Genomic DNA, 27,165 nt, shown 5'->3' with positions numbered 1-27,165 from the left:
TCATGTGTGTGTCTTTCGGCCACATAAACGGTTGAAATAGTTTTGAAACCACTTTTTTTATACCCTTGCAGAGGAGAGCATTATATACTAGAAGTACTACACATGTTTACATATCCTTAATTTAAAAATACGGTAAATATTTTGTGTGCAGTGTTGTGCTTAAAAAATGTAGTATATTTAGAAAATTATTAAGTATGATCCTTAGAAATCAATCATCAGATATCATAATAGCTTTGTTCTTTTCTATATTATAAAGCCTTACTTATAAGTCATAAAGTAGAGTATTCTTTACTTCGTTATGTAACATAATACCTCCGTTTAGTGTATTTTTTTTTGTTAGGTTCTAACCCCAGCACCTTTATGGAAAATTTGCTTGGCAAGTAAAACATTCTGCGGCCCGCTTAATTTGCCATGAAAGTCTTGATGCTGTTGCCACTTAAGTGCACACAAAGCCGCAACTTGCTTGCTAGCCATATGCAACATATTTTGGCCAGACAAAAGAGAATGCAAATTTTGGTCTTTGGCATGCTTAGGCTAAGTCAATTAAGCCGAAGCACACACATACAAATGGGCTGTGAATGAAAATTTAATTAAATTTCACCTTAAAATGATGGGGGCTAAATGGAAATTAATGTTAAGCGAGTTGTTTGCATCAATTTAAGGTGATTGAATTATGGCAAACGACAAAATCTGTGGCCTAACTGCATTTGCAGTTGATTGATTGCATTTCGCCTGTTGCCAGTGCTAATTGCTTTTGCAACATTTTGCGACACTTTGCTATCGGTATTTCTCCGCCTCATCGCTCTGTCTTTCTGTTCATTTCCTACTCTCTGCTTTTCTTGGTTCTTTTTTTTTTATATTTCTTTTGCCCTTTGGGGCGATAAGCTGACTGACTTCCTCTGCTTTAATCAGCCGCACACAGCCTACATAAAGTGCGGCTTTATCAATTGAATATTGCATAACTATTTGCAAGGGCACTGGAGGGAAAAATACCCAAAAACATTTTAAATATCTGACAAGTTACAGTCATAATTCTGTTAATTAATGAAATATCCAGTAGTAAAATGTATATTTTGTCTTTTCACACAAATCAAATCTACATTTTAGAACAATTTTTCTGATTGAAGAAGATCTCTCTGTTCTGCCAACTTTCTCAAAAACTTTTTATTTCTTGCCAAGAACTTTTTTATGATTTTAGAACGCTTTTTTCTCCGAGTGGAGTTAGCAAAGTTGTCCAAAGGCGAAACGTGATTTTACCTCCGTTCGCAGCTGGCCAACTAAAACTTAGGAAAAGAGACCGCTTTAAACACACTTTTAATGATGTTGCCGCTGCCGCTTGTTGCTCCCACTCGCCACTTGCCACTTGCCACTTGTTCGCAGTGAAACATTATTAAGCCCCACTTTTGCAGCTGAAGGTGTCGGGCCGGGCATTGCATTGAAATTCAATTTCGCGGGAAACTTTTCATTGTGAGCAGAGCGCGTTGCCGCACCAAGCCTGACATGCTTTGGGTGGTTCCCCCGGTTCTCGGTCCCGATTGCAGGCTCACAGTCAGGTAAATCCCCGCCTGGAGCTCCCGGCGAGAGCACCGGCACCCAACGACTCCTCTACAGTCTACAGCAAAGGGGTGGGCTCAATGAGCTACTGTGTCAACAGCTTTTGACATTGCCATGATGAAGTGGAGCTTGCTGTGGCACTACTACGCTCCCTTAAAAAAAAAGTATATACAACTCGGGGCAAGAACTACGCTCTCGCTTTATCACTTTTGTCGTTTTAATGGGTCAGCAGTGTGCCTACTACACTCTGAGAGATGTACTGAAAACTGTTGCGCTTAAAAAAAAGCAAGACAAGCAATGGGTGTAATAAATCCGAGATTGTAGAACTATCTGTGGCAATAAAAAATTAATCTAAGCTTTGAAAATAAATAGGAAGTCAGCTAACGTTCTAAGTTAATGACAAGGGACACAGCTTAGTTAATCTTAAGTTGTATAAATTATAGAGAAAGAGCTCATCAAACCTTGAGTAAAGGTTAAAGATTTCAACTATTCTTAAGAGGGTCTACATATAATAATATATGTTATAAAGCCTTACCAACTGTATGAATTTCATCAATATTGTTAACCATTTCCCTTGCTCTTTTAAGGTCAGCGGGACGCCTGCAGTTTTCTTGTTAATCCAACACATTTTTAGGAGGCTCAACCTCAGCTACCTGCCCGTAAAATGAGTCAATAATCACTGGTCTCGTCTTTATAATGAAGTCATTACACCTTCTGTCAAACAGCAGGCGAACTTTGTATCTTTGTATCTCATGTGTTTGTGTGAGGAGACAAAGAAAAGAAGAACGAACAAGAAGAAGCAACAGACAGACCGAAAGATACAAAAACGTAGAATATAAAAATAGAATTAAGGGAAAAAGAGTGGCTGCTAAAAACATCTGTCAAACCGCTGAGTCAACCAATTGAAGTGGCCGAGGTGGTGAAAGAGAGGGGAAAATGCAGAGCAACGGGCTAGGGAAATGCCACAGAGAGACATAAATTTAGTATTCCCTAAAATGAAGTGCAATTAATTTCATTTAAATCAATAAAAATAGTGGTTTTGTCATGCATTCCAATGAAGGAAAAAAACAGAAAATAAATTTTAACCATCAACTGGGGTATTTATAGTTGACATTTTAGAGTTTTGTTGTCATACAGTTCGCTGCATTTTGTGTGCTTTGCGGTTTAAGTGTTTTAATTTATTGCTTAACGATAGGTTTATATGGTGCATCTGGTGCAGCGTTCCACCTTCTATGCCTTTAGCCTTTTCAGTATAAATTTATTTTTTCTTTTTTGGATTTTCCTATACACAGTTGCGGTCAAAATAAGAGAGGCAAGAGTTTGAGATGCATTTTCTTTCAGTTCAAAGCTTAGTTTATTTTATTTCGAATTCTTAAATGTATTTATTAGGTTTACACTTTATTTAATTGTAAATTTTCTTTAAAAAGCATCCTTAAACCTACAATTTTGCCTATACCCGTTGATATTTCTTTGTTTTCCCACCCATACACATATTGTGGTATAGAACTTCCTGATAAAGTATGCGCAAACAACTTGAAGGCTCCTCTAATCGCCTCACGTTCTCCTTTCGGGGGCAAGTGCTTAGCTATTGAGTTTACAGTGCAACATGCGGCAAGGACCAAAAGTTCTTGTCGGCACGTGAAGTTTTATGCTGCACTTATAGCTTATAGCTTAAAGATATAGAGAGAAACAGGGGGGGAAGATGGTAGAGAAAATGCGAAAAAGCCATGACCAGCAGTGTGGCACGTGAACCTATTAGAAAATGTTTACTGGTCTTGACCTGAAGCTCTGTTGTGTTCGCCAACCCAAATGAGATTTAAATTTTGTATACAACATTTTCTACGTTCTCTGATAGCTTTTTGCTGTTCCTCGGCATTCATTGAACTCTAGGGAACTTTTCAATCAACCTCAAGATGATAAATTAATGCTGCCCAAAATTATTAAGCAAAATCCAACATGCTACAGACTCATAAAATGGCCAGAAACCAGTTTCGAAGCTCCCATAGTTGAATTTTAAATAACTCTTAGGCCTTAATGACTCAATAAAACTGGTCAAACTTTGAAGCAAACAGAGGAGAGGGCTTGGGAATCGACTTTGATTTCTCGTTAAAAATGGAAAAGTTTTTTACATTCTTTTCGGTGGCGGCATTAAGGGGACCCAACAGTCAATTATATATCATTCAGGATTTATCTTTGTGGATTACGGGGACTGCATATGGTTAAAATATGATTACATTATTGGTATTTGTTTAAACATGAAATATGCATATGAATAGCAACAATTGCACAGCCCAGCAATATTCGCGCTATGAATGCGGCGCATTAATATGCAAATTATAAATAATAACAACAATAACAATGCTCCCAGCAGCAGGTCCTGCAAAAATGGAAAATGGCCACAATCGAGACCGAGAATAAAAAAATAGGTGCAATTGAAACCGAACCAAACGAGATAAATAATAAAGGCACAAAGAACATGTGCGAATATTATGGCAAATAAATTACAAATTTGTTGTTGCCTGAAAAATTGAAAAATAATATTTGCAACTGTTAAAAAACGGATGTGTAGTGTAAGCCCCTAGGGTAAATACCCTATATATTTTATGGATTTTAATTAAGTTTGGAATGAAGAGTGTTCAGTAATAAATATAAGCTAATTTTTTAATCAATTAAAAAACTTGAGCTTTATGTCAAATGAAGCTAGAACCTATTGGGAATTTTAGTGCTGAAGAAAGTTATTAAATGTGAAATACTTTGAGCTTAAATGACTTCTAGAGCTTCATATACACTACGCTTTTCTTTAGCGTTTAATAGTCTACATAAAAAAAGCCTTGGAAAAATCCTGTGAACATGAAATATAAATTTATTTAACAAATGTATTTTAATCCTTGTGTTTCCATTTTTTCCTCCCTTCTGTTTATTTACCTCTTCCATGTTTGCCGTAGTTGTTGCCTTGATCGTTTCCAGTGCAACAAGGACGCTCATAGTAGAAGTTCCAGGTGTTTTCATAGTCCGCAGCCGTCTCGCTCACACTGCTGGATAAGAGCAGCAGGAGTGCGAGGAGTGGTGACAGCAGGAGCAGCGACATTGCGGGGGCGCGAGAGAGCGAGAGGCTGCCCTCAAACCTCAATTGGATTACAGCGAGAGGGAAAGAGAGCGCGCTTTCGGCGATTGCTTGTTGATTTTACCGTTGCAGGAGGAAAACCGGCACGTTTTTTCTCACGAATAACCGTTAACACATTTAACTTGTATTATTTTTACACACTTTTGCGGCTATTGCAATGGAATTGATTTCACTGGCAAATGGATTTTAAAATAAACTTCTTTCCTCGGGCGATTTATAGCACCCCGACCCACACCTCCCCCTTTCGGCGGTAGTGCCAATTTCGTTTGGATTAATTATATATATGCGATGCAACACACACACACACACACGCACGCAGTCACACGCAAATAAAGTAATGTATTTTCCCAGTTTTCAATTCGATTTCAACGCACTTAGCACCCGACAATTGGTCGCGAAGTGCGATAAAGATAAAGGCAAAAAAGGAAACTGGTTTTATGCCCACGCAGGGAAAATAAAAGAATAGGGACCAGTAACAACAATGCCAACAACGGAATTCCTCAGGCCGCACGAGTGAGCGAGATAGCGATAGGGGGAGCGCTACAAGTGAGCAGTGCAGCGAATAACAGGTAAACAAACTCAAACTGAAAAGTTTAAACAATTGAATTGCACCGGCTTTGGCTTTGTTCAGCGATTAATAAATGATTGATCTGCAAATATTTCGCTAGTTGTTTAAATTTTAGCTTTTGTACTTCCACACGCACACACACAAACACTTGCACATGCAAACAGAGATACACACTTGAGTTGTTGTTGGGAGTTTGCGACTTGAAAAGGAGTTTTAAAACATCGAATTGAATGAACAGCCACACAAGTCTTGTTTAAATGCTATTTAGTTAGTTTTCTGTCATAAGGGGGACATTAAATTAAGAACCGCACACGAAAGAAACCAATTTTAAAATGCCATAAAGCGGAAACACAAAAGATCGACCAAACAAAAACAACAACTCGAGTTGCTCACTGGTCACGTTCAGAGTTGCCAGTTTAGCTTTTTTTTTAGCTAGATATAGTATTTGTATAAACTTAAAATATTTTTAAATTTAAATTTTTAAAAACTTAAACCCATTTGTATTATTTAAGCACCCAAATATAGGTGTATAATTCATATATTATTTAACATTTCACTCAATTGTAACAAAAGAAGAAAGTTACATTTTGGGCAAAAGTGCTGTATTTTAAGTTCACTGAAAAGTTTTCAGTGAAAACAATAAACAATTTTCCTTGCCATACCAAAGATGAATGAGTTTATAGTCGAAATTGCGCAATAAAATGCTTTTAAATACTTTAAATACTTTAAATGCAATACTAAGCATTAGGTTTGTTTATTTTCTTTCTTTTTTTATTTGTAGCTTTTTTTATTTTTTAAAATCTAGCTTATTCGAGGGCTCATCACTGGGCCGCCAGAGCGACTTTAGATACTATCGATATACATTTGGAATATTTGCTATCGAGATCAGTGTGCCGACAGTAATCGATAGTGTCAAAACAGGTGAAGAATATTAATATTTAAATACTTTTCTAGTTAATCATAGTTTCTGAAGAAATATGAAAACTTATTCTAATTGCGCAGTAATGAAGAATATATAACTTTAGTTTATTATTTCCTATCATCTTTTCCTAATTTTCCACATTTTCGCCGAGTTTCGTTACAAAATGGCGCCCTTTCAATTTCCCAATTTTACCGCAAAGTCGTGCGGAAGCAACGAATGCGATTTTTATTATTCCAAGCAACGACAATTTTGGCAATGAGCAAACATTTGCTGAGGCAGACAAACAAAACGCAGGATAGACTGCGGATTTGGATTCCAGATTCCGGATCCAGGATCCCCAGGTATGCAGGCAAACACACACGTTTGCATTTAGCTCTGCCTTGGGGCGGCAATTAAACACAGTTTGACAGTGTCTCTGGCATTTGAGTGTCTGCTTGGCAAAATATTTAATTAAAAAGCAAGTCGGTTATGTTTCTTCTTCTCTCCTTGATATTTGCAATTGTCTGCGGCAGGGAGGGAGTTGGAGTTAACGCTCAACCTGTATGCTTGTGTGTTGCTTGTCTCCTTTGGCATTGTCTGTCTGGCCTCTTCTCTCTGTTTGCCTGCTAATGAGTTTTCACAGCATCAGTACACTACGCCCGCCCCCCTTCGACCGGCACCCAGCTCTGCATCATGATACTGTTGAAAATTTTTGAAACATGTTCACCCACTCGCACCCCCATTGTTGTTGGTGCTTTTGTAGTTGCTTTGATGTTGGGTGCCATTTTTCGGGGTTTTTCCTTTTTTTTTTTTTGGCGATAGCCTTTCAAGTGCAGCAGCGACAACGTTGCCATTGTCATTTGTTTTCGCAAACGTTTCTTTCACACAATGTCAACTTTCAACAAAGGACTTTAATTAAGTCCTTAATGACAGCTTAATTTAGCGCACTTTGCACAGCGCGTATGCCCCAACACGTACACAAACAAACGGGCAGGACACACACACCACACATGACACCCCACAGTCACGCACGTTGTCCCCCTCTATGTAGCCTCCTTGGGGTAATGGGTGTGAGTCCTGCTTAGTTTTTCTCGCTTTTATCATCTTGGGGACATACAGTTTGGGTAAAGGAAATAGTAACGAGATGTTGATGGGGACCCTGATTTTCCATGGAAAAATTAGTAATGAAAGTGATTGGGAAATTAGTAGTCAAAATCAATTAAAAACCAACACAATTTAATAAATTGCATAGAATTAAGTTAAAGAGAACCTCAATTATTAAATTAATTTGAATACATAAAAAACACAATTTTTTTAAACCCTCCCTTTAATTATGAAAAAAAGCATACTATATTATCTAGACATAATCTGCTGCATTAATCACCTTAATCCCTTTTTTTTTGCTATTAATTTGACCGCATTTGTAATTGCTGTTTAATACTTTAAGCTCCTGAAAATAAAGAAACTGAAGAGGAATAAAGATAGCGTGGGAGCGTGTCCTTAAATAGCATTTTGATTATGCCAAATAAAACATGAAAACTTGCCTGGCCAAACATTGTTGGTGGTCGCTCAACTTGTCAGCGGCCAGCAACTTTCCATGCATTATATAAAAAGTTGGCCAAATAACCGGCAGCCAACAACTATAGCAACAACCATACGCACATAGAACTTGCAAAAAGCGATAAAAACCATTTCTTGTGGATGTCCTGTTTTGTTATTTGTTGTCCTGCTGCTCCTGCCGCTCCTTTGTTGTGTGTTGCTGTTGTCGTTCACGCAAGTTGGCTTACTCAAGTTACTTACAAAGATTTCAATGCACTTTCATCCTACCAACTTGTTCGCGCAGAAAGCCCAGCAAGCAGTAAGAAAAAGCAGAAAAGAACCTGGACTGACCATCAGCAAAAAAAAACAACATCTACGGAAGAGCTCTCCTAAGTCGAATTCTGGTTGAATTGGAAATTATAGGGATTTTTCTTTGGAAATCTTGATTACTTACGATATGTTTTTATGCCAAAAACCTATATTTTGATTGTATCATTGGTTAATAATAAAGATCTATTGCTTATCCTAGCCAGGAAATCTCTTGATTTAGTTTCTGAGCTGCTATGTTCGTGGCATACTTTTGGATGCCAATTTAAATGATTTCAAATCTATGTATCTCTTTCAACCTGCTTGGTTCACCCACCTAAATTGGCATAACTGAATAAGATAATGCTAAAAATAATAATATTTTTAATTTGTTCACCTTACCGATCGTAGACTGTACCAAAAGCAATGGCATCAGCAGGTTCCAGAACAAGAACAAGAACGATTTGACTTCTGGAAACTGTCAGAGCAAGCAAATGGCACTAAATATTAAGTTTGCCGTTGGAACTTGACCAGAAAAAGTAAACTACGACGAAAACTTGGCCGGCCAGAACTAATGAAAGCTTTCTGCAAGTGTGAGAGACTCGGTGTGTGTGTGTGTTTGTGTGTGTGTGGGCTAAAAGTTTTTGCCTTTTGGCTCGACCACAGAATTTCTCATGAGTTGGCGCTGCGGCTGCGGCTGCACTTGTTTCAAGTTCAATTAATTTTAAGTGCGGCAGCAATTGTGTTGCACATTGTTGTTGTACCCTGTTCTTGTGCTCGTTTGTTTACTACATTTTTATTTAAGTGTATGTGTGTGTGTGTTTGTTTTTGCTGCTTTCGGCCAAGTTGCAGTTCTTGGCTTTTTTCAGGATTCAACTTTGGCCTGACATGCAATGTCAGCGCCTGTGTTTATGCTATAAATAATGCAGCATATTTTGCATAATGACAAGTTATCGCACACAAACATAATTGCATGTATTTGTATTGCATACTTGATGACGTCACCTTATATAAAGTATAGAGGAGTCCTGATCCTTGACCCTAGTTAAGGCCAAATAAGAAATTCCTACATAATTTCAAAGAAATAACAGTACATTTCTAAGGATATATTTTTTGGTATTCAGTATTTGGTTTTCGTTTAATCTAGTCTAAGATATAGAATCCCAAGATCTGATCTCGACTTAAGGTTGGTGTCGCATCCGTCAGCTGGTGGCAGTGTGTCTAGGATTAGTGTCACATCAAGCAGACAGATGGCGGCTAGCTGGCGCAACAGAGATAAAGGATAACAACAAAAGTCGCAGGACCAGCAGCACCGAAAGAGACAGCAGATAAACAAATCTTGTCTAGCCAGAGAGAGAGAGAGAGAGAGAGGGGGCTATGGGGATGAGAAAGAGACAGGGAGTCAGACTTCAGACTAGTCAGGAAGTTGCCTTGGCAGCTTCAAAGTCTAACTCGTCTGCAAACAAAACTTGCTGGCACTTTTCCTTCTGTCTCCCTTTCGACTTTTGTCGCCTTTCCACCACCCACCCCCACCCGCAGCCATGTGCATAATTAAAAAAGCATTTTGGACGCCAGCGAGAGGAGAGACGAGGTTCAACTACTTTCGGATTTATATTGTGTCACTTAATGCGACTCCGGCTGCGAAATGCAAATGCGAATGCAGCAGACGGTGCAAAATTCGTTGCATTTTGAATTGCGGCAGCAGCAACCTTTTGAGCGCGTGCAACAGACTAGAAGAAGTGCTCACCAAACTAAGGACGAAAATTAAGCGCTTTAAAGTGTGGCCACACCTCCAAATTGACCCTTTCTCAGGCTTTGTGCACTCTGAAAAATATCTAGTAATGAATGAAATTAAAAGAAATAATTTGGTTAGAAATTAGCACTTAACTAAAACAGCCCAAGTATTACAAGTGTCTTAGCAAAGCATTTTAATTTACTGAAGTTTTATAGTTTTTAAATATTTATAAAATTTAAAATTCAAATTTTAATTAGAATTCCCAACTGGCTTTAGAAGTACTTTTCTCTTTAAGTGATTGATTTTACTAATTTTTACCATTTCTAAGGGAAATATTATAATTTTTTTATTTTTCTTTATTATTATTATTTTCAAAGAAGGAAATTAGCTACACTTTACGTTTTATTAGAATTCCCAACTAGCTTTTCAGAGGTAATTTTCCTCAAACTGATTTTAGAGGTTACCAAGGTTAAGGAAACTTTGGACTAAGGTGTTGGAAATATGCAGTTCTATTTTACCTCTAATTATATTTTCATATTAGTTTTAAAGATGTATTAGTTTATTTTTGTTACTCTTCTTTAAATATATCCAAAAACTTAAAGTTCCTTATATTCGCTTCCCTATGTCCTCACCACTTGGATGTTATTTTGTTGAGTGCCCGACGCTGTCACTTGCCATTTGCCCGGGTAAATTTATAAAAAAGAGGTGGATAATTTTATCGCTTAGCTACGGTGAGACCGCAGCAAAGCTGAGTTTTCTGATGGGTCAAAAGCCGCAGTTTCCAGCCGCATGTCAGCAAAGTCTGGGAAAATCCGGCTTGAAGTTTTTTTTTTGCCCCCAAACACCGCAACGCTGCTCGCAACGCACTCGCTGTCAACTCTTTTGGGCCAGAATTTTCCAGCAGCGGCACCGCTCGCTGCCAACCCTTTCTCTTTGGCGACATCAGGTGCAGAGCCACACAACAATTAACAGACTTTTGGTTGGGGAGAGCTGGCTTTTGATTCAGCCGGAGCTGGCAGATTGCTGACTCCGCTCGCTCCGTACGCACTGGAGGAGGCATAAATCGGGACGTCGAGGAAGAATTTTAATTCCAGCTGTCAGGCGGAAACATCACAAAGCCCTGTCGATGGCACACACACACACGTGCCTCTCCAGTTATGGCCACATTTTTCCGATTGCCACTCGTTTGTCATATATTTGTTTTTTTTTTCGTTTGTTAGACCGACCTCAGGAAAGGCTGTGCGAAAATGTGCTTGTCAGGAGCAAGAGCAAGAGCCAGAGTTGGAGCCGGAGCCGGAGCAGGGATCGGATAATTGAATTTCAAAAGTTGCAACTGCCGAGGCAGAAACAGAAACATGGCAACAACTGGAAAGATGTCAGATTAATAATTTATCAATGTCGCAAGTTTATTGAAATAGATTTCCGCCCCTGTGAGACATTTGCATTTCCTGTTTCCGCTCAGCCATTGTTGTTGATGTTTGCCTGGCTTGCATGTGCAGTAGTTGCATTTATGCAAATATATTCGGAATACATATTCCAGTATGCATACTTAAGTTTATTACATTTTCCCCAGCACACACACACGGAGACGGGTCCCTAATTGATTGAGATGAATCTGCCATTCCACCGGGCTGGCCACTCTTCTTCTAATCCCTCTCCCCCGCCCATTTCACTTCATTTTCATTATGTCAGATTTGAGCAAAAGTTAAACATTTTCAGCTACGAGCTGCATATTTGTATTAGCCAAGAATTGAATTTAGTTTTGCATATTTGAGATGCTCTCAACAAGATAACTGACCATTGTCTGGGGCTTGTTTTGATGGTGATGGCGATGGCGAAGGCCCCCCCACCACCTCATTAGGAAAAAAGTTGGGAAAATTATGAAATGACTGCTGCATACTTAAAAGGAGCCAAGGGGCCCAGGCCAGGCGAATTCCTTTCAGACTTGCCATTATTAATTGCACAAACACAAATACAAAGTACAAACAGATTCTGACTCGGCGGAGTTGCTCCTGCGACTGTTATTGTTACCGTTAGACAGACTCTCCATTCCCCTCGCCGCCGCCTGTCTGATTGCGCCTTTGAGCAAACAAAGGATTGCTCCTTTGTTGCCATTAAGTAAGTAGGCTTACTAAGTTGCAGCCGCTGCCTCTTTGTTCAAAATTAAGCGCATTAAAATCGGTTCGATGCGAAGGTGCTTCATGACTGCTTGGCAGTGGAAGAACCGGAACCGGAAACACTCAACTGCCAAAGGCATTGTCTGACACCAAAAACGTACTTTTCTAATTCAAGAATTTCTTTTGTATTAATAACAAAGCATTGATTAATCGGAGGACTTATAGTCTGCAAGAAATGTACTTCAAAATTTTACTTTACAAAATATATACTAAGATTAGTTTACAGATCTTGAAAGAAATAATAAGAACGCTAAAAGGAAGGTATTTTCTAATCTTTGATTATAATTTCATTTGGGATTTTAAAAAATTTTAATCTCTTTAGCTAAAAAATACAATTTTAAACGTAGCTGCATGCATCAAGGACCTACACTCCTTGACACAACGGAAAATGCTTTTTGCCAAAGTCAAGTGCAAATAAGCAAGTGCAAGGTGGTAAAGTGTGTGTGGTAGGTATGTGTGTAGGTGGCTTGAAGGTGGAAATTTGCTGCTGCACGTTAAGTATTATCAATTTACAGCTAACATCGCATGATTGCCGAACAGCACACAAAAGGTGAGGCCAGGGCAGAGGAACCTGAATCGAAAGCTGGAAACTCGATTCCCCGGGAAGGACACACTTGGTCCAATTGGCCACTTGAGCTACCGTTTGCCAGAAGCTTTTTTATGGCTCATTGCATTCCCATCTAAGTATGTATGTATTTGCAGGGTCTGTTTGTTCAGTTGTTTGAATGTGTACTGTGCATTTTTCATATAATTCCAGCTTCCAAAAGCAGTGAGAAAAATTAAGTATAGAAGAGGGTTTCTATTAATAAGTTAAATTATTTTTTATTTAAATATTTAGAAATCACTCTGAAGTCTTTTTCAAAAGTAATGAAAACTCGTAAGACACGAAAGAAATATAATCTTTATAGTGTTTATAGCATTTCTTATACATTATTCTTACAAAAATATAGTTTTTAGTAAGTGAAAATCATTATTTATTTATTATTTAATAATAAAGAAAATCCCCATAAACAATTACATTACTTTTATCTCTCTCTGTGTACAAATTCCAAGCTTCAAGTTGAAGTTCGAGCCCGGTTTTCTGGCTTTTCCTTTTTCCGGCAGGCAAGGCAAGGCAAGGCCACTCACTGGGGAGCGCATATCCACATGCCACATGCCACATGCAATTGACGTGCTAAGTAACTGTGTCTATGCCACCCAGGACCCAGGATCCAGAACACAGAACCCTACCACCCATTATCCTGCATATCCTATATATCCTATACGTGTCTCTGGCTCATTTGCCTTCGCTCGCTTTGCTACTCTAATTTTGCAATGCTGTAGTACGTACTTCTTCCCTTTTCCGTATGTCTCTCAAGCGAAAAGACATATGCACTTGTCTTCTGTGTGTTTTGTTTGCTTTTGGTGTTGATTCCCAAAAGTATTTTGTATTTTCCATTGTTGTTGGCTTGTTCTTGCCTAACAATTTCCATCAAACTGTCTGTGTTTCTGTCCTGTTCCGCACAGAGTTTCCCTTCTCCGAGGCTTTTCCTTTTTGGCTTTTGTTTATTTGGAGTATTTGTTACGATGCTTTGGAACTTTTTTTTTTTTGTTGGGGATAAAAAGGGCACACTTCAGTTTCAGTTTTAGGATATTCAAAACAAAAGGAAAATTGTCAAAAAGCATAGGACAAAAAATGCTGAAATGTTTATTTTCCAGAATTATTGGATAGGAAGAATATTGAAAAGTATTTATGTTATTAAAATAAACTTATGGTAGAATATTCAGTGCCAATCCCTCTTTAAATCCTTAATTTTCTGCCAAGTGTATGTGGAATACTGCTGCATATTATCGTTCATTATCAACTATGCATAATTATGAGGCAGCAATGAGGAAAAACCAAAATCAAAATAATTATTATTTTGGCCCCGGCCTCGAGCATTTCCAAAGTTCAAATTGAAATCCAGCCAGGGTTCGTTCGTTCGCTCTTTGAAGTGCGAGGGAAAAGCCTCAGCAGCTGGCCAAAAGTTTTTCGCCGGGCTTGTTCCAGCCGGAAATTTCAGGCCGTCGGGCATAGCTCAAATGACTCATTAAATTCCTTTTTTTTTGCGGGTTTTCAATTTTTTTTTTTTGTTTAAGAAGAATTTTCCGAAACACTTTTCTCTATGCAAAAATTTTCACTTTGCTTCGCTTTCAATTTATTTCTCTACACGGGACAGATGCCAGCGACAATTTACAGGACTCTGGGCACTGGAAAAGCCGAAAAGGGGAGCGCAGGAAAGTGGCAGGGGAGTGTGGGAAAGCCAAAGGAGGAGGAGGAGGTGGTGGTGGAGGTGGAGGTACAGTGGTCCAGGGACTCCGTGCCATAATAAAACGCTCACTAACACAATTAAACGGGCTTTGCCGGGGTAAAAATGAATGTTAAGCAAACATGACAAGGCTTTTAAGTTTATGGAGCTACCCAAACCCCAAACCCCCGGGTGTACGCCCTACCATTTTCATCTGCGGCGTAGACTAACATGCTCTCGTTTTTCCTGGGGAAAACTGCTGCACTTACTGTCACTTTTCATATGCAAAGCGCCGTACGTCTGCCGTTAATTTAATAACATGTAACATTTTGCACAGGATCAGGAGGTCCAGGGTTGGGCGGGCTACAAAGTGGCCAATTAGAGGGCGGAGTTGGGGGGTTGGGTTGTAGGGTGTGTCCTCTATGCCGTTTACTTTTTTCACAGTGGCTGCATTTTGCAATAAATATCCAAAATGGCAATTGCCAAACTCTAACACACACACACACACACAAACGCGGATGCGAGGGATTTGGCAAGCATTTTTGGCTTTTGCGGAAGTTCGGCGAAAAATCGTTGACAAGCGACAAAACACTTGACAGCGTCAGCAGAGCCAAAAAAAAAAAAAGGGAAAGAGGAGAAAAAATAGAAGGGAAAAAGGTGAGCCAAAAACAAAATGGAGTACAACAAATAAAATCACAGGTACAAAACGGCAAGAATGCCAAGAAAAGTTAAAACGAAGCAAAAGATAAACAAGCCAAGAAAGTTTCAGGTGAATCAAAACTGAGATACCTCTTGCGGGAATTTATAGATGCAAAATTTTGAAGATTTATCAATAAGTTGGAATTGGCAGTTTGGAGTTTGGGTAATGAATGAGATTAATTGATTATCTGCAAAAACTAAAACATTAAATATACAAGTTAAGTCGCATTGAGATTTGATAAATCAGCTTCATAAATCACACTTTTGCTATTAAATTTAATTAAATATGAGATTAGGCTGCACAAAGATGAAGATTTAATTAATTAAAATCCAAAGTGAATTAAAATCTTCAATTAAAATGGCTCAGGTAGAGCTAAAAAGGATATTAGGCTAAGAGACATTAAGATTTTATAAATGGAATTCATAAATTTAATTTAATTTCATTAAATTTTATGTCAGGCCTCAAATTGCTACAGATTAATATAGTTAACACTTTAAAATCTAATTTTCAGCTGCCCAAAAGTTGACTATAAATTCAGCATTGCCTACTTTTGGGCATATACCCCTCAGGCAACACGGTATCAACACGTTCGAAATTTTGTGGTGCAAGCAAACCTGAGTGCAAAATGTGTGAGAAGCTGGACCGACGGCAAATAAAAAGCAAATACCAAAAATGTGTAAATGTGCAATCAAATGAAAGAAAACCAATAATCGAAAAATGCCAATGCAGCGTGCACAAAAAAAGAGAACCCAGAGGATAGCCCGGGAACTATTGGCTCAGATAGAGGGGGTAAAGGTAAAGGTGTAACCAAAACCATGAGATGCGGGGCAACGAAAAATGCACTAAATAAAACATGAAATTGCAAAAAAATGTCGACCATGTGAGCGGCACAAGGATGTCAGGTCCTCCCCCCTCCAATCGCCTGCTGCCAAGGAATTTGCAGCTATAAATTGTTGTCGCCAAAATAAAGGAGGGAAGTGTATAGAGAAGACTTGCCTCCCGGGAATAATTGTGCACACAATAAATCAACTTGAGCAGCGGCAAGTGGCAAACAAAAGGATTTTTTCAATTTGCTAGGGCAACAAACACAAAATAAATGATAATAGCCCCCAACGAACTATTGTTGGCCAAGTGCTGCTTTTTTCTGTGCGAGAATTGCGAGACAACCCGGAAGCCGCAAGCCAAAATGTCAAAATGCTAAATATTAATCATCATTATTTCAATCAACATTTATTAACATGGACTTTGCATTAGCACATAATGTATTTTTGACCTTTTGTCAGCTCCAGAGGGTTATATATCCCTTATACAACATCCTTGTGGGAGGAGTCGACCACATTTTCAATTTTGCAAAGGCAGCCAAGGAAGAGTCACAAAGGCCGTGGCCCATTCGTTTGTCTTTTGCGGCCTGTCCAAATGTGAGTGTGAATGTGTGTGTGTGTGACTGTCTGTGTCGGTATCCTTACCCCCCCCTTTTGGCATTTGTGTGTCCTCCAAAATAAAGGCCCCAGCCAAAGGCATTCGTTCCCCTTGGCCCAACCATTCCAGAGTCATTTCAAACTCGATTTCAGTCATTTGTCTTTTGTCATATTAATAATTCTCTTTTATTATTGCCACCATGATAATAAGCTGTCTGCTATGACCGTTCCACTCGAACATCCCCCCATCATCCCGAAAACATTTTCCATTATCCCCCGACTTTTATAATTTCCCATCGCAGCAAAAAGGTGCGCGTTCACCTTTTTTGCCCCGCTCATTAATAATAATATAAGGGTGCCGGGGAGGTTGGGGAATGCGTACCCTTCCCTTTTTCCCAATTGGAAGAGGTTCGAGTGCTGGCTGCATTGTCCACTGAAACAAAAGTCACTGGCCTGGTCTTTGTTTTTTTTCAATCACACGGAGAAAAAAATGTGGGGGTAGGAATTTTTTTTGATTTGAATACTGAATTTGAATTTTACCAAAATTAGCACTTGAGAATTATAAGGTAAGTGAAGAAATTATATAAGGTATATATGAGAAGACCGGAAAAATTAATAATTTAAATCTTATTTAGGTTTAATCATGCTTATTTTTGCCTTATTTCAATTTAAATAACTAAAAAGTAGATAATTTTAATGGAAGCACTTTTATTACCGAAATTTGCACTTGGGAATTATAAGGCTAGGTAGAAATTTAACTTATAGATTGCCCTGGCTTATATAAGTTAAGCATTGAAATTATGACATATTTTCCTCTGTTATTTATTCCTTATTTTAATTTTAATTATTTTAATACAACAAAATCTATAACTGAAATGTGAAATTGGGAATTATAAGGCAAATAAGAAAATTACTTTTATAAGAAACTGTAGCCTTGAAAATGATTGAATTCCAGATTATTTAGCTGACTTTGAAGCATCCCTTAAACCCTCAAAAAATACAGCCTTAATCATTAATGATTTAATAAGCAATTTTTGGGCAGTGCACAACCCTCAACTTGTTCTCTTCAAGTCATTAATTTTCATCTGTTGTCTTTGGTGTTGCTGTGAGCTGTGTGCATCCCTCTTTTTTTATATTCATTTATTTTTTTGTTTTTGCAGGCAAATCATCTTAAGTATTTTCTCGTTGCGGTTCGCTTTGTAATAGATCATTAATAAGAAGTGAAAAATTCCACAAATGCTGGGGCAAAGTAATATTAATGCAGTCAAGTGAGTTATTTACTAATTTGATAGATAACCGCAAAACTTCCAAGATGAAGCTTAAGAAATGCTGCTTCTGCTGAGGCTTTACATCGTTTCCCTCCAGCAGGCGAGTGAAACTTTTAACGCAAGTTTCATTGTTCAATTACGAGTGGAGTGTGTGTGTGTGTTTCAGATGGATGTGAGAGATGCTGAAGACAAAAGGTGGAGGACTTGAAGTTGTCAGCTTGTTAGCCGAAGTTCCTTTCCTCAGACACAGACAAAAAGAGTCCTTTTCGAATATGCCAAACAAAATGCAAAAGTTCCCAGTCGAGTGCGATGCGTGTGTGCATGTGTGTCTGTGATTCGATTAGCTTTGGGGTTAGCACAAGTTGGCTTCATTCAAATCAAAACCAAAAACCACAAAATATCAAGTGCCAGGCAAAGGCAAGGATCCTAACTTGATTTGCAATTATTATTGTTTAACAAGAAGCATAAGCCGACACTTATCCCAACTCACATACACTCGCCCAGGCAACCCAGCTTCAAGCTGGCTGTTATTATTATTGTTGATACACAACAAGAAGAAGACCACGAAGAAGAAGCCCTGTGAGCAGGGAAATTTTCAAATATTTGAAAGCCTTCATCATCTCCGGCTTCTGGAGCCGCACAATTGTTGCTCCAGCTGGCAGGACGAAGGGGGGGGCGGAGGAGGGCATAAATCCAATGACAGAGCCAGAGACCAATGTCATCTTATTTTAGGCAAATGATAAATTGACAAATTTATTTGGGTCACAGCCAGGGCACATTCATCATCATTTGCAGGAGGATTTCCATTGGGCCACTGGGAAATTGAAAATTTCTCTCTGCCGTTCGTTGCGTATTTTCTAGGTAAAATATATATAGATTTTTTTTTTTTGGTAAAAGTCCTGAGTCCTTCCACTCATAATGGAGTTTGCTGGCCAACGAACAACAACTGACACTTTTGCCTAATGCTAATGCAGTTATAATGAGCTCTAAGCCAATTGGATTGGATGTCCCTGTCCCTGATTTGGGTTGAGTTAAAGTCGGAGTAGAAGCCAAAGCCAAAGTCAAAGTCCGGGAGCCGCTTCCTTTGGACATTTGCATAATTAAAATTGATGTTCGTGCTGCCAGTGCTAACCGTACTTCTAGCAGCTCTACTTCATACCCCCTGACTTGTTGTCCATTGTTTATTTATAATCCCAGCAACTAGTTCGCTGATTGAGTTGCCCAAGTTGAGGAGCGCATAAATTTGCATTATAGATCGGCACACAGGAATGACTGAAGAAGTACACTGATAGCAAAGGTTGTAGAATCAGGTGTATTCATTCATATTCCCATCAAAGTAATTTCTAGAAATTATTTCCAAGGTCTATAGGCAATATTTTAATGCCTTCTTACATCTTTTTGGGTTCTTAAAAGTATTAATAATTTTATAAGAAATTAAAACCATTCTGTCTGTGTATGTTTATGTATCGAAGCCCCTGTTGTTCTGACCTACTGTGCATCTGCATGCAACATTCGTGCTGCAATTTCTTTTTGCATAATGCAAGAGAATGTTCAGCCAGTGCCTAGACGGTAAGTCCAGGTTCAATCAGCTAACCAATGACAGGTAAGTATAGACTAGGGAATACTCTTTTTCCTCACTTACCTGGTGAAAGTTCCTCGGTGACTGCCTGTATTTCTGAGAATAGTAACACGAGGCAACTGCCAAGCAGCAGCCATTGTGCTCGACTGCTCATGGTGAGCACACTTTTTTTTTTGGCAGTCAGTTAGCAGAGGATTTGAGCTTCAAATTGGATCTGAAATGGTTAGCAAGAAAAATAATAATGAATTATTAAGGAGACTTTGAGCTTAAGCAGGGAAATATTGCATAAAAATGAGTAAAATACTTTATCTCACTAACATAGGTAGAAGTTCTTTATAAAGTCTGTAGAATTGTAATCCATATGGCTATCTATATAGATATATCTTTCGACGGCGTAATTTGCCAGCAAAATCGTTAAGATTTCAGCCATCGAAGGGGCGTCAGTTCCCAACGCACATTATTTACTGGCCGCCAAGTATGCAACGTCATGCGGTGTGGCAAGGGCAAATGGCAATGGCGATGACGATGGAGGACGCAACGATGGAGCGATGGATCCATGGTTCCAGGGAGAAGCCACTGCTGAAGACCTCGACCTCCGAATGGGGGGGGGGGGGGGCGTGCCCGGAGCCACACGTCAAACACATTCATTACGAGTGCCAGAGTGACAGATGGCAAATGCGCCTACGGCCTCGTTTGTCCGCCGGCTCCGGTCCTGAGCATCCTTGGTCCAGTTTGGCCCTGACAACTGGGAGCCCGGTACCAAGGCAAGGGCAAAGAGGACAAATGGAAATTTTTTCCAATTATTGCCAGCGGAGGTGGCGTCAACAGAAAAGGAACATTTAACGCTTTAAAGTGTGACAATGCCCATATTTCATTCAGCACTCTGGTGCTGCTCTTGCCCCGAGATTCACGGATTCATCAATAACTAATTGCAGAAATTTTGAGTGACGTCCGCACTTGATCAAAAACTCATTCTGTCACCCGCATGTGGACACGAATCCAATAACGAGAGCCTTGTATATATATATATAGCACATATATATACAATATATTCTAAGTAGTGCAATATGTAATGTGGTCACATCTGGGGCTGACATGATTTTGGCATTAAAACGAAAGTCATTTTTGGTTGGCTTCTGCAAGAGAGAGAACCTTTTCATTTTGGCTTATATTGCCTGTGCTTGTAGCCTTCTAAAATGTTTTCCATTTTTCGGCAAAACTTCACTTTTATTTTAGACTGACAGCAGCTGCTGAATAATTACGCATACAGAAAAGCTCGCGGACAGGCTAGGGTTAAGTGTACAGTGTCGGGCATAAGTTTAAAATCAGTTTAAATATTTCAAGACCTTCCTTGGCAGCAGGGATAAACCATTAAATCCTTGATAATTTCTTAAGAACTTCCCTAGACATGGCATAGTATTATTTATTATATTTCCCTAGAGTCTCTCGAGTTTCCTCAACATTTCCCTTAAGATTCTGAAATTTTCCTTATGTCTTATAACCGCGAAACGGACCGTAAGAGGCACCATATGCCAGCATATGACCCAAGACATGGCTCAGCGGCTCCCATCAACACTTTCAATTTCAAAAGGAAACTTTTGGGGCCACAACCGACCGCACACACAAACACACATACTCCTGTATGTGCCCCAAGAGGGGGTTGGAATTTTTAGAGGTGAGGGGCCTAGGCGGATTGGCAAGGTTTTACGAGGTCCTGTTAACCGCGGGTATTTACACTAAGTCTAATGAAATGTTTAACAAGCACTTTGCTCTGCGCAAATCCCAATGACCCATAATATTAGCATAAAATCACTTGGCACTGGGGAGAAAGGGGGCAGAGCCAGCAGCACCTACATACTACCCACCATCCTCCATAAATAAGTAGTTTGGGTGTGGTGTGTGTGTGTGTGTGTGCTCGGGTAACTACTTGCTAGTCAGGCTGCGTGGCTTGACACGCTCTACGGCGAAAATGCGGGCCTCGGCTCTGGAAATTTTCATTTAAATTGCACACTTTAAAAGTTTAGCCCCACCCAAAGGGGCAAAGGAAGGGCTTAACAAAGCACCGACATGGCCTACGGATATATACATATACATAGTATATATATATTTTGCCATTACGATGCATATAAATTTTTATGTTGGTCCATACTTTATTTGTTTCCTGGCGGCCGGCGTTTGGTTTCTGGCTTCACCCTCCTCCATCCTTTGCTACCAAAAATAAATTACATTAAAATTCTAAGCCATCAGTCGGCTAGAGAGAGAGTACGCGAGCCTTGGAAATTTATTTTTCCACATTATCCCGCCGCTTGCCGCAAAACTCTATTTTCCTTGGTTGGCTTTTGGGTTGAGAATTGTCCGGGATCTGGCGGCCCAGCTGAGTTGTAAAGTATCATTCGAGTCAATTAGTTCATTTGCAGAATTTCATTTCGGTCTAACAGAATTTTGATGAGTTTCATTAAGTTTTTGAAATAAATTTGAGCCTGAAATTGGGTTAAGCGAGAATGTTACCATGGCTATTAGGTGGCTTTTCATTTGTTTTCTGTAATTACATTTTTATAGTGATTTTCCATGGCTTAAAATTGGGTGGGACTTGGGGAGCTTTGAGGGGTTAAAGTGCCTGAATTCATAGGTAATTCATGACTGAACTCATGGCCTAAATCAAGCCTCATAGATAAATTCATTCATAGTTCATTTCTAGCCTGTATTCATGCCTGAATTCTTAGGTAAATTCATGATCCAATACTGTATTAAGCCTTGACAACAATATATTCAAAAAATGCTAAGTTATCTGTTCACAAACAAGCAAAAAGGCCCCAAATATGGCATATATTTGTGGTTTTTTTTTAACAGGTATCGCATTAGTCAGGGAATAAAAAATAGGCGTGCTGAAGTTAGCTTCCTTTATTTTTTATTTTTATATTTTTTGTTAATGTTTGCCCTTCTCATATTCATCTTATTCCTACTAGGCAGCGCAAATCCTTGCACAGGTATGTCCTTTCTCCTCACGTCTTTACATACATGTGTTTGTATACATATACACACTTAAACGAGCACACACACAGGTACAATCTGCAATGCCTTTTAGGATAAATAAACTAGATAAACATTCACACCTTGAACACACGTATTTACTTACCTAATAAAATAATTGCTTTGAGCTCGGAATAATGTTTGTTAAACCATGAATTTGATTGTTTAGTTTTTTATATTGTTGGGAGGAATTGAAAAAATGTAAACACACTCTTGTATGGTACACACAAACACGCGAAAAAGGAACACGGATGTTATTTGCCTGATTATTGGCGTTTCTCAAAGGATTTCAACACAATCACAACCATTGTTCACTACTAAGATGGTTAAATAACAAATTGCAATCGAGTTTTTAATGTTTTTAATAAGGATAATAACAAAAAACCACGAAAAATTCACAGACGCTCAAAATTTGCTGACAAAACGGAGCAGACAAACTCTCGCTCTCTCTCTCACATCGTTCCGTTGCCATTTCGTTTCGTCCTGCAGGAGAGAGCCAAGTCAGGGCAGCTGTTCGAAAAAGGACCTACGGGCGGGCGAAGCGGGATGTCGAGAACTGTCAAACTGACAGCTGAGAAAAGAAGGAGCGCAGGCGCTAGCTTCGTTCCAATGCCGTTTCGTTTCTAGGACCTCAACCAGGGATTTTGGCAAGGGTTGGTCCTGCCAAACTCTCAATTAAGAGAGAGTGGGTGCAAGAGAGAGAGAGCGGCCGACAATTACCTGGAGAATTGACATTAGCCCATTTTCGTTGCGTTATAAATTGCGTTTGTCACTTTGGAGCATTTTCCGACCTCGACACACTGCTAAGGGTGTGATTTTACATTTCCCCTTCGTTCCCAACCCCAAGACTAACCCCAACCCCAACCCCGATCCCTGCTATTACATTTAACTTTCCTTGAGCACAGTCTGTGCTGCTGCTGCTGCCTTGGAATTAATTTTCGATTTTATTGTCAGTTAGTCAAACGCAAGGAGTTGCCTAGCTGTCGCTGCGTCTGACTCTGATTTAATTGAAACTGCATGAATATGCAATTTCTGGCTATAAATTGAAATGCTGCTGCTGCTTTCCCCCCTTTTTTTTATGGCTTTTTTGGAATTTTCACTTTTAATGGCACTCAGTTGGCTGCTTGGTTGCCTTCATCTACACCTCCACAAAATCATAGATGTACGCTTCAGTAATAGAATAGACTTGATTCCAATGTAAACACACCACATATATTCAGGCGTAAGATAATACAGGCTAAGAAAAACCCAGGATGTGGGAGAAGCTGGTGAACTGCATCAAGGGTGGCGCCGGCTTCAGCCAAAAGCAGGGCTGCCAAGCGGTCCAAATGGCGGATTTGATGAAGCAGGTGCCCCCGAATCAGCTAAAGCAGTTTAAAATATTTGCCAAGAAGCACGAGGAGTACAAGGAGTAAGTGTTGAGAGGCTATAAAAAGTGTATAAAAAGGATATTAGTATTGAGAGAAACTTAAAGATAGTTAATATAAAATTTAATTGATTTAAGAGTACGTTTATATACTATTATATACTATCTGAGGGCTTTCAACCCTGAATACATTCCCTTAAAGCTAATATTAACCTTCTTCCTCCATCTAGACGCGTTCGCAAGTATCCTGAATCCTTGCCGGCCATCGATTGGGAATACTATCGCCAGAATGTGCGCCCAGAATTCGTGAGCTGGGTTAAAACGTACGAGTCCAAGTATGACAAACTACATTCCCTATTTGAAAATCGACATACGCTTGTGGATCACAAGCGTTATTTCCAATTGGTAGACAAGGAATCGAAGGAGGTTCAAAAGGAGATTAGGGACTTTAAGGATGCATCGAATAAAAGAATAGAGAAGCTTACCGAGCAGCTAGAATTTCTCAAGTCCCTCAAACCCTACGAGGAGATGACAATGGAGGAGTTCTGCTATGCTTCCCCACACCTGGCGCCCGATTTTATAAACAAACCCACATTTTGGCCCCACACACCGGAGGAGCAGATGCCAGGTCCCTCGGATCCCGAAGCAGCTGCTGCTCTCCACGAAGAAGAGCATGAGCCACCTGAGCCACCAAAGAAGGCATCACCGCCGGAAGCTGAGTCAGCTCCAGAGAAACCAGCAGCTGTGGCAGCTCCAGAGAAACCGGCAGCTGTGGCAGCTCCGGAAAAACCACCTGACGATACCAAGGAAATTGTAGAGGCCAAAGGCTCTGAGATCGCCGAAAAAGCCACTAAATTGGCCAAAGATTTATTAGAAAAAGCCACTGTTTTGCTTTACACTTTGAAAGAGAAAATGTCTGCTATGGCCAAGGATGTTCAGAAGAAAGCCGAGGCCGCCAAGGCAGCCCGTAAAGAAGCTGCAGGCAAAACCTCAGATACAGACTCAACTTCTTCAGATCCCTCGGATCAAAAAATGCTCGATAGCTTTTCGGAGCGGGATTCCAAGCCCAATATCTGCAATCAGACAATTATTCGTTCCGAAGAGGAGGCACGGAATCCGGAGGTTAAAGCTCGCCACGCTGACCTAACCATCGAGGCAGAACCTTGCGAGTCAGAGGAAGAGAGGATTCGTCAAAAGACCAGAGATCTGGAACGTCGCCGTCAAAAGGAGGAGCAAAGAGAGAGGGATGGAATTAGCCAGGAGGTCCCTGATCCTTGTAAACCCAAGGAGGAAGAACCAGTTTGCGAGGCTCAGTCAGATCTTTGTGAATCTAAAGAAGAACCCATCTGCGAGACTCTGCAGGATCCTTGGAAGCCCAAGGAAGAACCCGTCTGCGAAGCTCAGCCAGATCCTTGTGAGTCCAACGAGCCAGACATCTGCCAGGATCAACCAGATCCTTGTAAGGAAGAAGAACCAGAGTGCAAGTCTGAGCCAGATCCTTGTAAGCCCAAAGAAGTCGAACCCAAACAGACTGAACAGGACTACATTTCCCCATCGAAATGCAGCGAGGATGACCACAAAAAGGATAAGAAAAAACAGCCAACAAAACCCGGAGACAAGCCCAAGGAAAGTGCCTCGCTGACCGAGAAGATTGAGGGCATGTACCAGAAATTGATAATGGGGCAGGTTGCTAAATTCAAGGATCCAATGGGTGATGAAAAGGCCACTATAAGCGGTGCTGTCGAAGTGGGTCCTGTTTATAAGGATCCCAATCAGATTGTACAATTGCTGGCCGAAAAAAAGGAAGCCAAGGAAGCCGAGGCTAAGGAGGCAGCTCGCATCGAGGAAGCCGTCAAGCCTGCAGATGTCAAACCCATTACCATTTATCCCAAGCGCGAAATATCGGCCAAACCAAAGACCCAAGTTCCGGAAAAAACCAAAAAGTCGTCCGAGGAGTTGGCTAAAGATGTGCATAGCATGGCTCAGGGTGCTGCTTCTCTGCTATCGGATGCCTCCAACATTCTAAGTGATTTGAAGAAAAATAAGGAGGTGCGCATTGAAGTCCTGGAACAGGCCTATATCTCCGCCCAGAAACAGGCTCTCAGTGGTCTGGCCGAGGCCTCGAAGGCTGTCAACGCTGCCAACAAGTTGGCCAAGAGATCACGCGAGGCACCGGGTGAAGTCAGTAGCCAGGATTTGGCAATGGCCGAGAAGCATGCTGCTGTGGCCAAAAATCTGGCCAATCATGCTGTTGCCTTAAAGGATGAAATTGCCCGGGTTCTCAAGGATCTGAAGAAGAAAGCCTAACATCTCTCTCGTTATATACATATAGTATGTATTTTTCCAACGTTTTTGTACCACAGTTTGTTCTATGTTGTTCGTATTAAATTTTTAGTTGCATTTTCCGAACGTTCAAAGTTTCGCTTTCATTTCGTAACATTACGTTTGTTTTTATGCAAATTTATCCCGGCCAGCTTTGCTGACCAAAAGTTGGCGGCGGGCAATAAATTTTTCTTTTCCACCAGCTTCGGTTTGCTCCTGCTGTTGCTCCTGCTGAAAAGTTTTCTATTTGGAATTAGCCAACAAAATGAGCTGCTGGCATGTGTGGGTGTGTGTGTGTGGCTTCGTAGATTGCATAATTATGCAAATTTCGTTGTTTTTCCACCCGCTACTTGGACGGTATAAAAGGGTATGATGTGTAGAATTGGTAATGTGAATGTGAGGTATTATTTAATATGATTTTGGATTGGTTTACGATGCCTTTTGTTAAGCAAAGAAAACGATATTACTTATAAACATGCCCAAAAATATGCAATGATTAGCTTAGCATTGAAAAACGAAAGATGGAACAAAACTTCTTTGGATATCTGAAATCACTTAAAGACATATCTAAAAGTAGCCTACACATTCGCTCTTTAAGAGTAAATCCTTATAAAAATGTGTGTCCAAGTCGAATATTAACTGAGCATACAGGATATTCAACTAGTCAGGACATTGATACCACTTTCTAGGACTTCCTTTTTTGTTTGGCATTCAAAGCAGCGATTCTAAAAGTGTTGCCTACTTTTTGGCGCACCGTTTTCGCAATCAAACACATTTGCATAATTAGCTAGTCCTGTGAGTGTGCGTGTGTGCGTGTATATGCTGTGTTGCGTGTGTTGGTGCGTGCTTAATTCCAGTTTGATAGTTTGTTATAAGCTTTAAGCTGAAACACATTCCTTTTGTTCGCGCACAACAATGGCGAGGTCTGCTCTTTGGCTGACAATGTAAACAGTCCACCAAAATCCGGCTTTAATTTATGTGTTTTCATCGGCATATATACGCGTTTATTTAAATATATATATATATACATATATATATATTTGTAAACTTGAGCGGCGTTAAACAAGCCATATAAATTCAATTTGAAAGCGCTTTGTCTGGCGCTCTTTGTGAGCCCTCATTGTATCCACCTTATCGCTTAATCGATTACGTAGGTGACAAAAACATTTTACAGGTGGAGTGCCTGCCTGCCGGGGTCTAATGTACCTTTTGGGACACCTTTTCTGGACTCCTGCCCCACCCCAGCTCTGGCGGAATTTGCATATTTATTTGGATTTTCAAACTGATTTTAACCCCTCCCTCGGTGGGGTT

At 39.9% G+C, this 27,165-nt stretch overlaps 2 protein-coding genes across 4 annotated transcripts in view; one reads left to right on the top strand and one right to left on the bottom strand.

Annotated features, from left to right (window-relative positions):
* Sema2a (Semaphorin 2a) overlaps positions 1-19,326 on the bottom strand; it is a 34,966-nt gene extending 15,640 nt beyond the window's left edge. Inside the window, exons 1-2 of one of the 3 annotated variants that reach the window (XM_017169156.3) lie at positions 5,558-5,631; positions 4,480-4,850 (exon numbers count right to left, since the gene is read on the bottom strand). In XM_017169156.3, coding sequence (XP_017024645.1) covers positions 4,480-4,642 — 163 coding nt within the window. In that variant the 5' untranslated portion in view covers positions 4,643-4,850; positions 5,558-5,631. Of the gene's footprint in view, positions 1-4,479; positions 4,851-5,420; positions 5,632-19,199 lie in introns of those variants that run through there. The other 2 variants (XM_070284245.1, XM_017169157.3) reach the window with 2 other exon arrangements.
* Positions 19,327-23,285: 3,959 nt separating this feature from the next.
* Positions 23,286-25,941, top strand: knon (knotted onions). The gene is made up of 2 exons (XM_017168932.3): positions 23,286-23,577; positions 23,763-25,941. The coding sequence occupies exons 1-2, from the start codon at positions 23,420-23,422 to the stop codon at positions 25,837-25,839; spliced, it is 2,235 nt and encodes a 744-aa protein (XP_017024421.1). The 5' UTR covers positions 23,286-23,419; the 3' UTR covers positions 25,840-25,941.
* Positions 25,942-27,165: the final 1,224 nt, after the last annotated feature.

This window comes from Drosophila kikkawai, chromosome 2R (assembly GCF_030179895.1).
Source record: "Drosophila kikkawai strain 14028-0561.14 chromosome 2R, DkikHiC1v2, whole genome shotgun sequence".
NCBI classification, from domain to species: Eukaryota; Metazoa; Arthropoda; class Insecta; order Diptera; family Drosophilidae; genus Drosophila; species Drosophila kikkawai.
The sequence above is the reverse complement of the archived record's forward strand: the minus strand, read 5'-3'. Positions and strand labels throughout refer to the sequence as shown.